Source organism: Schistocerca gregaria, chromosome 11 (assembly GCF_023897955.1).
Source record: "Schistocerca gregaria isolate iqSchGreg1 chromosome 11, iqSchGreg1.2, whole genome shotgun sequence".
Classification (NCBI taxonomy): domain Eukaryota; kingdom Metazoa; phylum Arthropoda; class Insecta; order Orthoptera; family Acrididae; genus Schistocerca; species Schistocerca gregaria.
In genome coordinates this window covers 134,665,643-134,679,939 of record NC_064930.1, presented here as the reverse complement: position 1 = coordinate 134,679,939, position 14,297 = coordinate 134,665,643, and the positions used below count along the sequence as shown (strand labels likewise).

The 14,297-nt window shown below is 38.3% G+C and overlaps 2 protein-coding genes across 3 annotated transcripts in view; both read left to right on the top strand.

Moving 5' to 3' along the window:
• The window catches only part of LOC126295472 (E3 ubiquitin-protein ligase SIAH1-like), a 57,149-nt gene extending 50,276 nt beyond the window's left edge, over positions 1 to 6,873 (top strand). The window contains exon 3 of the mRNA XM_049988009.1: positions 4,685 to 6,873. Coding sequence (XP_049843966.1) covers positions 4,685 to 4,945 — 261 coding nt within the window. The 3' untranslated portion in view covers positions 4,946 to 6,873. The remainder of the gene's footprint in view (positions 1 to 4,684) is intronic.
• Positions 1 to 14,297, top strand: part of LOC126295471 (treacle protein-like) — a 270,716-nt gene that overhangs the window by 50,461 nt on the left and 205,958 nt on the right. Inside the window, exon 2 of one of the 2 annotated variants that reach the window (XM_049988007.1) lies at positions 6,960 to 7,216. The exons of the other annotated variant lie outside the window; for it this stretch is intronic. The gene's annotated coding sequence lies outside the window, so the exon portion shown is untranslated. The remainder of the gene's footprint in view (positions 1 to 6,959; positions 7,217 to 14,297) is intronic. 2 annotated transcript variants of the gene reach the window in all.

The following is a 14,297-nucleotide window of genomic DNA, read 5'->3' as shown; positions in this document are numbered from 1 at the left end:
TGGAGGCACAAATTCACTAAACTTCTCAATTGCCGCCATCTTGTTTCAAGTTTGATAAGTTATCAAAATTGTAGATGTACTGGAAAGTAAAGCATTTTTTACAGATCCAGAATAGCAAGCTGCACTCTGTGTCAGTTCCTTACCATTGGACTGGTCCAATTTGAATGCTTGCTAAAGTAAATAGCCAGGCACCCTATTCCTAATTCTCAAAATGAGAGAATTAGATTATTATGTCTGGCACACTAGTGTTTGGAAGACAAACCTTGGTAATTTTCTCTTTTAAATCGCCCCATTAACGACAAGATAGAAAATCAGAATAAGTGACAAAGGAATAGAAAATCGACTGAAACAGCTGAACAGCGGAAAGGCCACTGGACTTAATGGGATACCAGTTTGATCCTACACAGAGTATATGAAAGACCTTGCTTCTCTTCCAACAGCAGGTCTCTAGAGGAGTGAAGCTACCCTATTGTTAAAAATGGAGCTAATTTGTATTAGCTGCTGTGTCCACAGCATGTGGCTGCATTGTTAGTATTTAAATTCTGAAACCTGACTTTTCCATATTTTGATTCCCTTTAACATTTGTCTTGTTTATGTTTTTTTTTCCAATAAAATTTGATCGCAATTTAATTTTTTAATCTCGTTGGTTTAACTGACATTCGTTCTGAGGTGTGTACTCATCACTGTCACTACCTATTGATTACTCTGTTAAAGGTTTTTGTAGTGTAGCAGCATTAATTTCGGAAGTCATCAAAATAGTTGATGTACCGAAAAGAGTACTGCATTTTTTAGAGTTTCAGAATTGCAAGCTGCACTCTGTTTCAGTTCCTTATTACTGGACTGGTTCAATTTAAATGCTTGCCACATTAAATAGCCAGGCTTCTTATTCCTAATTCTCAAAATGAGAGTATTAGATTATTGTGTCTGGCACACTAGCATGTAGAAAATTGAAATCTTGATAACTTCCGTTTTTTTCAAATACGTATCTTGCTAAGCGTAGTGTTAACAGGTAAAAGGTTTATTTACCTAGGCTTTTTTGTGTTACCTGATTGTGTTGTTATATTATTGTTAGTTACACTCTTTTGTTTAGTATTGAGTAATATGCACTGTCGTGTTAAACAGTTGTAACGGATCTGTCCATGTTTGGCCACTGTTGCTGTTCGTATAATTTGAGTAGCTGTAAATGACTTGTGCATACAAAGTAACACACATCAGTCGTTACCATAAAGATGACACATTAAGTTGCAGGCACACAATTAAGACACTTACACACAAGCTTTCAGCCACAGCCCATGTCAGAAAAAGAACGAGAAACGCACAGCATTCATTCACACAAGCAAGCACACCTCAGGCACATGTGACCGCCCACTCTGGCAGCTTGTACCAGAATGGCTTTGCTGGTGCTTGGGCTGAGAGATGGCGTTCCATCCAATATGAAATACTTAACGTCTGATTTTTCGGAAATTATTTGCTGAAAAAATGTGATTTTTGTACATCTTACAGTCTGATGTCTTTGCCCGATAAAGGACTGAATTTCTTTTTGGTATCCATCATACGTACTGCGCTGCGTCAAATTAAGCAAAACAGTGCACGAAATTTTACAGAGTTCACAGAGGTAAAAATGCAATGCCTAAACATTATGTACAATTGATTTCATCTCATAAATTGCAGTGGACAAAGTGTGGGTGCTGCAACATTATCTCAGAACTCTGAAGTAGTTTGCATAATGCGTGGTTGATAAATAATGAAATGTGTAGTGAGTGAAGTTTACTGATCTGTCTGAATCTCCGCACAGAAGTTGTCATTATTTTCTGATGTCCAGTTTTATGATTGAGTGCTAGCTGTCTTGAGTAAATAATAAAGAACTTCACACATAATCAGCAAAGTTGGTTTTCATTTTATATTAATTTGCACCTGACAGAAGAAATTTCCAAATTTTGCTTTAATGAGGCATTGAAATAAGTCAATGGTGAAAAATGGAAAATTTGTGCCAAACCACAATTTGAACCTGTAATGCATTGACTGCATAAGTATAACAATCAGTTTAAAATATAATTTTATTTCTAGGTGATTAACATTTAAAATTGCCATATTACAGTAATTTTCGTTGTTTATTAGCCTGTTCATTGAATAGTTTGTCATTTTTCATTGAAAAATGATAAATGTTGTTTAAGGTTTGATACAATGGTTTATTTTCTGGAATGTTGTTTAATAGTCTGTTGTTGTTGGTCGCAAACATTCGCCAACATCAATTGAATAATTTAGTGTTGAGCTGAATTTGTAATAAATTTTAGTTTTTATAAGAGAATTTGAAAGTTTACATTTCATAAACAGTATGCTACCTCGTACTTAGTGTTTTTACCCAACATCATTAACTTTCCCAAGTATGTAATCTAATTACTAAGGAGAGTGAAAATTCATAATGTACTCAACAAATTTTAACTACTTAGTGCAAACTGTATGACAGCAATAAATCCTGAGAAGATAAACTATTAATAAAAAATATGCCTGTGTTTGTTGATACATTAAAATGGGTTATTGCTCTCTGCATTAACGCACTGCTGAGGCAGCTACTTTTTAACAAACAATGAGATTTGTCAAATATCTTACAGCTGTAAATGATGACTTACAAACAGTTTTGTTAAGTGGGAACAACAGTGGAACCTGGCTATAACAACATTCAAAGCTCCTCGAATGTTGTTATGATGATGTAAATGATTGTCATTGTGATTGAGATTCATATTTTTAGTTTATTTTGGTGGCAAATGGCAAAGAACAAATTTATTTAACCTTTTTTAGTTTTACGTACAGTATTCATTCTTGAGTACTGTACATGAAGCTGTATATTCTGTATTCACAATATACACAGCAGTATGTCAAGTTCTCACCAAACTTCTTTACTTAGGAGTGAAGTAATCGGTCATTTTACTCTGCTGTCTATTTGCCCAATACCCACATTTCTAAATTACATTATGTGTTCATTATTTCATTTGCAATTTCATTGCCCCCTCCTCTAGCTTCAGAGAACAGGTTCACAATTCTGATGGCTTCTGAAGTGTCACTCACAATAGGGATAGGCACTTCTTGCAGTTGATTTCTGGCAGCAATGCAGGCAGCAACAGATAATCAGTGTCAAAAAACCTGTCTTCAGTTTCAGCAGCATTTATTCCTTCAGTAGTGGTTCCTGCATGACACAGCTCTTGGTAGTTTGGGCTGTGCCCTGGCTCCGAGCTTTGGTAATGCATCTGATCCCATCCATCAGTGTAATAGAATAATCCTGCGTTTTTTCAAGGCATTGGATCACTTTTGGTGATATGAGTGAAAAATAGTGGCATTTCAGACTCATAATTACTCCTTTGTCCATGGACTGCAATAAGTTTCATATTTGAAGGAAGAAAAATGAGCTTAATATTTTCCAGGCCAGTGTGTGCAGAATGTGCTGGACAGTTATCAACAAGATCAAGTAGCCTAAGCTACCGATCCCAATGCCTTATTTTAGCTTCAAAGTGTTCGGAGGTCATCCTGGACTTTTTATTAGCATTGTAGTGAATAATCAGATTTTTACGTACTTAGAACATATTAAGATTTTCCGATTTATCTATCGTGTGCAATTTTTTCTTCTCATTTCCATCTGTGCCTCACAAACTATAACTATTATTTATTCTGTAGGTAACAGACCGCCAACATTTTTTGCCCTTGAATTTCATAATCTTGTCTGGTGCAAATTAACAGAAAATGACAGTCTCATCTACATTAAGATGTCACAGTTTGCATATCCTTCACAGGTGGTAGTGAGCCATTGTTGGATTATTTCAGTTTTTACTCTATGGGATTCATCGCTCACTGCCAAAAATAATGCCGTGATGTTGCTTGAATCTGTCAATCCAGCCACTGCTGCACAGAAATTCCTCATCTTCTAAATTTCTTGGCAAATTCTTCGCTTTCACCGTAAGGAGAACGTGAATGCTTCTCTGATGCTTAAACCACTTAAGCAGTGCCTTGTCCACATCGCTTTATTCAGCCTATTGTAACTGCTTAATTTTAGGTCAATTTTGTTCAAACACAGTAACAATTTCATACTTGTTTTCCAGATTGTTTAGACTGCAGAATTTACGATGCCAAATTTGACAACACACGTCATCCTTTTGAGTTCCACTCTCGATTTCATAAATCACTTTCATTTTTTCGTCCATTAGGTAAATATTTCTTTTACTGGCCATGCTGCTAAAAATGCATTTGCTTCATAGCAGTTGTTATGGGAACTGACATCACATGTACTATTGATGTGTGTTCTGTCATCGTCACCACTACTGTAGTGTGAATGAACTAGTGTAATAATGAGGTGAGGAGTCTATATTACACCTATTGTGGAAGAGAGGGTAGACGAGAAGACTATGCCAGGTCGCTTATTAACAAAAACAGGTTGCCTTCTACAGTTCATTGATTCTTGTAAAATCTTGTTGCTAAGTGAGGCTGAAAATGTCATGTACGAGGTACATTTGTCACATTAAATGAGGATGAGAAGTATGTTCCTTATGAGGAATATGGCAGTACTACAGAAATTACAACATTACAGCAGAGTTGTCATTGTAACCGAAATTTTAAAGTTCAGCTGTATTGGTCGACATTTTAATTCTTTAATTTTTAAATGCAACAACTGACACTGAAACGTTTCTGTACGCAGGAGAAGTTTGACGGCCACCAGCAGTTCTTCGCCATCGTGCAGCTGATCGGGTCCCGCAAGCAGGCGGAGGGGTTTGCCTACCGGCTAGAGCTGAACGGGCAGCGCCGCCGGCTCACTTGGGAGGCGACACCCCGCTCGATCCACGAGGGGGTCGCCTCTGCCATCCTCAACTCGGACTGCCTGGTGTTCGACACCTGCATCGCGCAGCTGTTTGCCGACAATGGCAACCTGGGCATAAACGTGACGATATCGATGGTGTAGCGAGGTGGGGGCGGCGGCAGGAAGGGTGGTGCTCGGGCCGGGGCAGAGGAGGGCGCAGATGTTGGGGGACGGGATGCCTGCGGCCCTGTGGATGGTGCCGGAGATGACTGTCCGGTGTCAGACGCACAAGAGTTGCTCCGCCTGCTGTCCGGTGACTGACTGATGGGAGTGACTCCTGCCATCCCCACTAGGGAGGCTCAACAGACTGTGACCGGGGCCCGTGACACGCCGATCCTGCAGACACTGCCGTTCCCAACTCCCACTCGTGTGTTAGTGTATGTGTAAGATTCCTCTGGGACTGAAGCTGTATTCCTACTGCAGCACCCCTCTGTGTGACAAATTACTATGTGACAACTCCTACAATTGCACCTGTTCCCAGTATAATTTCTTCACTGCAAAAAAAGAAATATAATACCACAGTGTGTCTGCGTAATGAAGCCTGGCAAGTTCTCAACAGATTCCCATCGAGTCATTTTGAGTCTTATATTAGCCCTGTTGTGCTTACAGTACACTTGTAAACACCATGTGGAAACTCTTTTAAAAGTCTTTCCGGGAGCAGTGTCGAGATAGCGTACGCTTTTGTTACTTTGAGGCTAGATCTCTTGCATTCCAGAATGTGATTTGCTCGTTTTCCCCACTCGGCAAGAGTTAAATCTTTTGGGCCAATGATTTAATCTGGAATGGTGTAATTTACAAATAACTGTGTTTGTGGGCCAGACATTGATTAATGTTTTTAGTATCTGACTATTTGTGACTGCTGAAATTCTTACAGTTCCAAAGAGAAACTGATGTCTGTGTTGTAAATGGCAGTCTGATTAATACACATATGTGATAACCATTGCAGTTCCTGTAATATTGTAGATGATGTTTAAAATTTGTGTGGCTGTGGGTCAGCCTATTCCTGTAACACTATAATATTTAAGTGTGTTAACTGAATCAAAATTTTTTGATAGGCACAAAATTATAGTTAAATAATTGTACTCAATGCTATGGAGGCAGATACTATCATCATCGTCATATAGAAACACTTACTTAGTTTAAAGTGTAGTGTGATTCTGTTTACTGGGATGTATGTGGAGTCCTAAAATCATGCAATGAATGACACTCCTACATAATAATAACTATAATTGTTTTTATTTTTATTTTTGTAATGATCAGACATTCTTGTGTAGCGACTTGCTTCTTTAACCTTCCTGTGAAATTTAAAGCTCTTGTTTCATGGTAATAACCATCATTTTAGTGTCATGAAGTTAATTTCTAGAAACATTTAATCACAGTAATTCCTTGTAGTTCCATGGTGCAAAAAGTGGTCTTTTAGGTACTTTGAGCATCATTTAAGTGCCCACAAAGAATGCTCACCCCCCCTAGATGTTAAATGTAAATTTTCTCATACGACTGCACAAATCAAGATTTTTTTATTAATTTAAAAATAATATACATAGTAGAAAGAAACTTCGGTTGTTCCTTTTATCGATGATTTGCAATCGTGTAGCTGTGTCCTTTCTTTCCTGCTTAATACGACATTTCAGTGTTAACTATTCTCAAATCAACATTTTTAATTATTTAAAATATTATACAGATTAGAAAGACTTTGATTTTCTCCTTTACTGATAATTTGCGATCAAGAAGCTGTGTTCTTCCTTTATTGTGTAATCTGACATCTCATTCCAGTGCTCTAGACACTTGATTTGAGGTTTGTTTGTTTGTGTTGATGTGCCCCTGACATTTGCACCATGTGAACATCTGCTGGTTCAAATAATAAATGAAGTAATCTTGCTATCTGTACATTAGTTACTTAGAATAAGTTACTTTAAACATTTGGCAGCTTGTCACATAAATGTTGGACGTAAACTGGGCATTGGCACAATTTGTAGATACTGGTCTGTTAAATTAGATCAAATTGTGTGAAATATATTATGTGGAAGTAATCTGACACAAGTGAATGTATTTTTATAAATTGTGAGACGTGTCTTACCTCCAGAAGTATGTTAGGAACATGAATTTTTGCGTCTAGGGTTAACTTCCAGAAAGCAGTGCAGTTGCAGAATGTAGGCGTGTGATCCAGCCTTAGCTAACTCTCAAGAACTCCTGACCCGTCTCCAATAGATTGCTCTACCGAAGATGTGGCGGACTGAGATTTGTGCGGCACGTAAGGCGATACTGGAAGTAGCTCCGAACACATTCCGCCTCTGCAGTCTTACTGGCATGATGAATGTGTAAATTCTGCAAGTGGAAGGATACCGTCCATCCCGGTGACCCCTTTTCTGGACGGTAAGTTGAGGATTCTCTTTGTAATTGTTCAGCACAGTAGGGAATGTCTGAAACGGAGATGTTTGTGCCCACCTTTTTGTGTGATTGGGTCTTGTGGGTTCGTTCTGTCTTTCAGAAAGCACCAGAGCATGCAGTTTTCATTTATATTTTTAGCAAAGTATGTCTCTGAAGACCAGGGCCAGATTTCCAGGCACTATACCCTAGGCCGGAAGCTTTTCAGGGCACCCCGTCCCTCTGTCACTCATTGGTTTTAGACTTTTGACATTTCTATTTTTTGTTGCTGTAAAGAATTAAGATTCTCCACTACAAAAATGTAATCAGTAGTGGAATTACTTAAAGCAAATGTATTGTGGATGTAGAAATTAAAAGTTATGTTGTCAGCTGGTTACTTTTCTGCTCAGAAAAGGAAAACTGTGTTGGAGTAATTGAAAGGAGTACGCTCAACTTTGACAGTTTGCAGTTTGGATAGGAAAAGTGTGTATGCAGAGGGGAATGCACAAGCTGTTCTCAACCTAGAATGACAACCAACGATTCCACCGATTCACTATATCTGCAGAAAGAAAATAAGTAAATGTATTTTAATATGAAACCATAAATATAAACATTAACCTAGAAAGTTAGTGTCAGACTTAGGAATCCTTCATTGAGACTTGTTTCCAGTCTGTCTGTCAAACCAATGTCATCTAGTACATAAAGCAATGTGAAATATGCAAATCGGGCACTTTATGACTAGTTGGCATTAACAGTTGACCTACAACTGAACTCTACTCATGTGTGGGATAATCGTCCAGCCAACTTGCTTTAGATTTTCCATTATTTCTCTAAACCAGTACAGCCAAATGCCAAGATGGTCCCTTTTGAAAGGGCACAACCAATTTCCTTCCTCCATTCTGGAAACAGTGAGAACTCGTGCTCTGTCTTAATGACCTTGATGTTGATGGGATGTTAAACCTGAACCTTCCTTCCTTTGTTTTACTACTGAACAATCAACCAAATGCTATGCTAATGACAGTGCTGCTGACATGCTGTACAAGTTTTCAGGTGGGGGAGGGGGGGGGGGGAGGAGAGAGAGAGAGAGAGAGAGAGAGAGAGAGAGAGAGAGAGAGAGAGCAAATTTGTGGAAAATAGGAAAATACAAATGCTGATTGAGATCTCTTGCCAACACTGTTCCTCTATGCATCCTTGTCTTGGGCATAGCTGATATATGTGTAAATCCTGCTCTGCCAAAGGTAACTTGAGAAAAATAGAAATTCACAGATTCTTTAGATTCATAAATTATGTGTGACTGTGTTTTCTGGAATACACTTAATGAAATTCTGAAGTTATTAGAGATAAAAAGCAGTGGACTGTTATCCACTACTTCTACAGAAATAAGACTAAGTTACAGGAGTTGGGCATAAAATAGAGGGAGTGGTTGACAGCAGAGTGAGTCAGGGTAACAACCTATTCCCCATAGTATTCAGTCTTTACATAGAGCAAGCAGTGAAGAAAAACAAGGAGAAATTTGGAAATGGAATTAAAGTTAATGTATTAGAAATAAAAACTGTTTGAAGGTTTGTTGATGGTATTGCAATTCTGAAACAGTTGGGGGACTTGTAAGTTGGTCAGAATGAATACGTGAAAAGGAGACGTAAGATGAACACAACATAAATTTTAAAAATGGTGTAAATTCAGTATAGTTGAATTAAATTAGGTGACGCTGATGGAATTAGATTAGGAAATGAGATGCTGAAAGTAGGTGAGTGCTGTTTTGGCTGCAGAATAACTCATGATGGCTGAGTAGAGAGGATGTAAAATACAGATTTGCTATAGCATAAAGATTATTTCTGGAAAAGAGAAATATGTTAAAATCGAATTTAAGTTGCTGAAGTATTTTCTGAAAGTATATTTGTCTCTGGTACAGCTATATACAGCTGCAGCTTGTGGTTTCCGTACCTGGGAAACTGCAAAATTTTCCAATCTGAACTAACCTAGACCTCGGGCTATGCTGCAGATCAGCCTGTGGCCACAACCAAGATTTTTGAGGAGAGGGGACAAAAGCTAGCCAAAAGTTTGCTTACTGTATCTCCTCTGTGTTCCATACACAATTACTGAATCACACCAAAAAGAAACTCCACGATGTAATCTTCAGGTATCGTATTTATTTGTAGATGTCACATTTCCAACATTTCTAAATTTTTTCATGTTTTCAAATCTAAGCCTGGGGCGTTTATTGTTGTGTGTATGTTCAATTCGCATCTTTTATGAGTATGCAAGACAAAAGCTTGATGTTTTCGTGACATCGCAGGTCTTGCGCTGTGACTTGTGGCAGAGGCAAACTGAACAGCTGCCATGTTGATTTGTTTGCGAGGTTAGCGTATTATATGTGTCAGGGTTTTCATATTTATAGTTCTGTTTTAAGAAAAATATCCAGTATAAGTGACAAACAACATTAAAAATACTTCAAAACACACAATTTTTTTGAATGGTTTGTTTGCTAAAGTATTGGAAAATGTGACACGTGTGTAGAAACATGTTACCACCCATTTTCACTTCATTTAGTAAGCTACATTGGTAGATACAACAAATGAATTACTTCTTATCACCTGTTAATATACTTATGCTTTCCATAATTTGTTTGTTTATTTATGAATAATAATAATTCCAGTCCTAAAGAAAGCAGGTGTTGACAGATGTGAAAATTACCGAACAATCAATTTAATAAGCCACAGCTGCAAAATACTAACACGAATTCATTACAGACGAATGGAAAAACTAGTAGAAGCCGACCACAGGGAAGATCAGTTTGGATTCCGTAGAAACACTGGAACACGTGAGGCAATACTGACCCTATGACTTACCTTAGAAGAAAGATTAAGGAAAGGCAAACCTACGTTTCTAGCATTTGTAGACTTAGAGAAAGCTTTTGACAATGTTGACTGGAATACTCTTTCAAATTCTGAACGTGGCAGGGGTAAAATACAGGGAGCGAAAGGCTATTTACAATTTGTACAGAAACCAGATGGCGGTTTTGAGTGTCAAGGGACATGAAAGGGAAGCAGTGGTTGGGAAGGGAGTGAGACAGGGTTGTAACCTCTCACCGATGCTATTCAATCTGTATTTTGAGCAAGCAATAAAGGAAACAAAAGAAAAATTCGGAGTAGGTATTAAAATCCACGGAGAAGAAATAAAAACTCCGAGGTTTGCCGATGACATTGTAATTCTGTCAGAGACAGCAAAGGACTTGGAAGAGCAGTTGAATGGAATGGACAGTGTCTTGAAAGGAAGATATAAGATGAACACCAACAAAAGCAAAATGAGGATAATTGAATGTAGTCGAATTAAGTCGGGTGATGCTGAGGGAATTAGATTAGGAAATGAGACACTTATAGTAGTAAGGGAGTTTTGCTATTTGGGGAGCAAAGCAACTGTTGATGGTCGAAGTAGAGAGGATATAAAATGTAATTTGGCAATGGCAAGGAAAGCGTTTCTGAAGAAGAGAAATTTGTTAACATTGAGTATAGATTTAAGTGTCAGGAAGTCTTTTCTGAAAGTATTTGTATGGAGTGTAGCCTTGTATGGAAGTGAAACATGGACGATAAATAGTTTGGACAAGAAGAGAATAGAAGCTTTCGAAATGTGGAGCTACAGAAGAATGCTGAAGATTAGATGGGTAGATCACATAACTAATGAGGAGGTATTGAATAGAATTGGGGAGAAGAGAAGTTTGTGGCACAACTTGACAAGAAGAAGGGACCAGTTGGTAGGGCATGTTCTGAGGCATCAAGGGATTACAAATTTAGCATTGGAGGGCAGCGTGGAGGGTAAAAATCGTAGAGGGAGACCAAGAGATGAATACACTAAGCAGATTCAGAAGGATGTAGGTTTCAGTGGGTACTGGGAGATGAAGAAGCTTGCACAGGATAGAGTAGCATGGAGAGCTGCATCAAACCAGTCTCAGGACTGAAGACCGCAACAACAACAACATCATCATTTATGAAATCAGCTCGTCTCTCATTGCTCACTACACAATAGTCTGTGACTATTTCATTAAAATTTGGATGATTCAGTAGTTCTTTTTCAAGCTCATCTTCAAAATTTTTACCATAGAAATTGCAGACTGAATTAATATTTTGCTTTTTTCAGACTCACTGTATGCTGCAGTTATTGGCAAGAAAATAACTCGAGCACAGTTAACTCACAAAAATAAATTTATCATACTAAAATGGGGGCTTTTTCAAGAGCATATTTCCTCTATACATTCATGAAATCCCCACTAGATGATAACAATGTAACTGTATTCTACTGCTGTCTAGTGAGACACGTACAAACTTATTCTTGCGGTGGATAGGATTGCCAACAACAGGAAAAAAAAACTATCTAAAAAACTGTCAGATCATTAATACTAAACGTCGATTAACCGTATGTTAAAGTACAGGGTAGTGCAGATAAAAGTATCTCACAGAAGTATAAAGGAAATGGGGTGAAATTGCGGAAACAAAGAGCTGAAATGGACTTGCTATTTATTTCCAATGAAAAATGCAACAAAAAGTTCGTTTATAGATGGTGCTGAAAGCAAACCATTGCAAAATCAATACACAGCTGAGCACATCTAAGCACATTCAGATACACCCGTCATGAAGTTCGGATATTGATTGCGGCTGTCACAGCTGGTGATGTTTCTCAGTTGATGTATTGTGTGTGAATTCGTTTCATAGACCTTACTCTTCAAATGAGGGCCATAAGTGTTTGCCGACAGTTCGTTCCTCAGTGAAGACATCACGGACTCGTTGCACCGCGTTGCTGGAAGAGGCAGTGTTGTCCTTCATATTCAGTGTCAAGCACAAAAATATATCAAAAATTTCCACATTTGCAACTTCGTTAAGGGTAGTGTCGGAAAATATCAGCCTGGAGGTGCAGATTCGAGTTACACTGCACGAAATGCCAATTTTTCATCGTGGAGTGGTTGCTGACACATTGTTAAAGGTTCTCCATTGCTTAGCACCTCGTGACCTGTGAAATCGTGCGACCAGAGATATGAACCGTGCTCCATCACTCGTGATATAGTCAAAGGGGGTCTAACAAACATTATTCAGAAGCCACATGCAATAATTTTTACATTTCTGTCTGCCATCCTCCAGTAATTACTTCACAACTGTCTCACACGACGTTACTTCAGATTAAGATATTTCAATATCTGCTGGCAACTCCTCCTTGTTACATGTGCCTGTTGGGCAAACTTACATATGAACTTCTTTGGGCCATCAACAATTCTTTGATGAAAACCTGCAATGAGTTTTGGTGTGGAAACTGAAGGTTTTTTTTACGCACACACACAGATCCGCAGCATGCCAGTTTTATATAGGCTCTATATTGCTCTCTCTGCTAGTAATCTTCTGTCTTGATACTTCATCCTGAAAGTTTCACAGGTTTCCTTAATTGAACCTGTTTTCACATGTGCTTCTACAATTTCAATTCTTTCTTCTGTTGAGAAAGTCATTTCGCAAACTGCAAAGAGAAATTTCTAACCTCAGTGATGAAACAATGTGAAATGCGGACAGAAGAATGCTAACAGTTGATTATTGCATAAAACTGTCCATTGTTGTAGCTGGGTACTTCCTTTCAGAAGGTAAAATATTACATTCTCATTCAAAAGGGAGCCGGGCTACTTTTAACTGTGCTATGCTGTATAACAGAGATTCACAGAGACGGGAGTTTGGTAGCTAAGTTTCAGCTCATTCCCTTTCAATGTAAGTGTCAGAACATGAAAATTGTGTGGAATTTGGTAGGACACCGTTAGGTGAAATTATCAGAGCATTCGGAAGACCCGTAAGAGCTGTACTCTGTATAAACTGTATCCCGAAACCTCTGTATGGGATGCTAACACGCATTTCAGGGCTCAGCATTAAAGAGTTTCTACTAACTACTCGAAAAACATGAGTCGCATTGACAATTCCAAAAATGTAGACTGTCATTTGTGGGGGAAATATTCCAAAAAAATTGAGAAACATATATTTCGTAGTAGTTCTGACTTGGAGCTGTGGCTAGCCTCATGGGGAAGTAGTTGGTGGGTAGTAAATGGTAAAAGTAATGTAGTTGATGTGTGATATATTTTTGTAATATGCACGAATGTTCTTATCGGAAACTTGTCCATTAATATATATATACTAAATTTACTTAACACTTCTAGATTCTGTATCAAATCATGTGTTAAATGTAGTGCGAACATAGACGTCAATCTTTTACCATAGCCGGGGAGGTCGTAATAGGTTAGATCATGATGCTCTAGCCTGTTAAACATAGTGGAGATGGTGGTGGTGGTGATAACATTTAAAGTATGAAGTTACAGAAGAATACTGAAGGCTGGGTGGTTAGCAAGTAACTAATGAAAAGGTGCTGAATGCAGTTGGTGCGAAAAACTTCGACAGAATTTTATTTTTAAAAAAAGATAGAGAAGTGTGGGAGGCTGCAAAAGCAGAGAATGGGATGTTTGGCAGTCTCATTTTTGAACAGCAGAAAATAGTGACAAAAGCAGTATGGCTGCAGAAGAATGTAAGAAGTAATAGGTTGTCTTGAAAGAGGTTTTAACACATACAAATAAAATGAGGATAATGGAGTGAAGTTGATGTGGAGGGAAACAGACTAGGAAATGAGGCACGGACACTACATCCTTACTTTATTTTACATGTCCGCTGTTCATGAAATCTTCCTTCTCCACCGATCAGCAGCTTTTACAGCATTGTCCTTTGTCCTAAGTTTTGTAAATTGACTGCTCCACCCAAGAATGTGTAGAGGAGTAGGTGGTGGTGTGTTCAGATTTTCCCGCATTTGCACAATTTGTCATCTACATTTTGTCATTTCTTTGGATGTTTTTGCATTTGGAGACTCCTGATCGTAGAAGACTTGAGTGTTCTCGAGGATGAGGGGATGTCACAGTGTGGCCCCAAGGAAATTCCTCTTTCAATTTGTAAGAAAGATTGACTTGTGCCTCCTGCTGTAGATTTAAGTGTCTGGTCTCTGGTGCAATAGTTAAGGGAGTAATTCTCTTGAGGAAATGATTCCTTGACTTCAGGTGTCTAGCGACAATAGTGAGGTTATATAC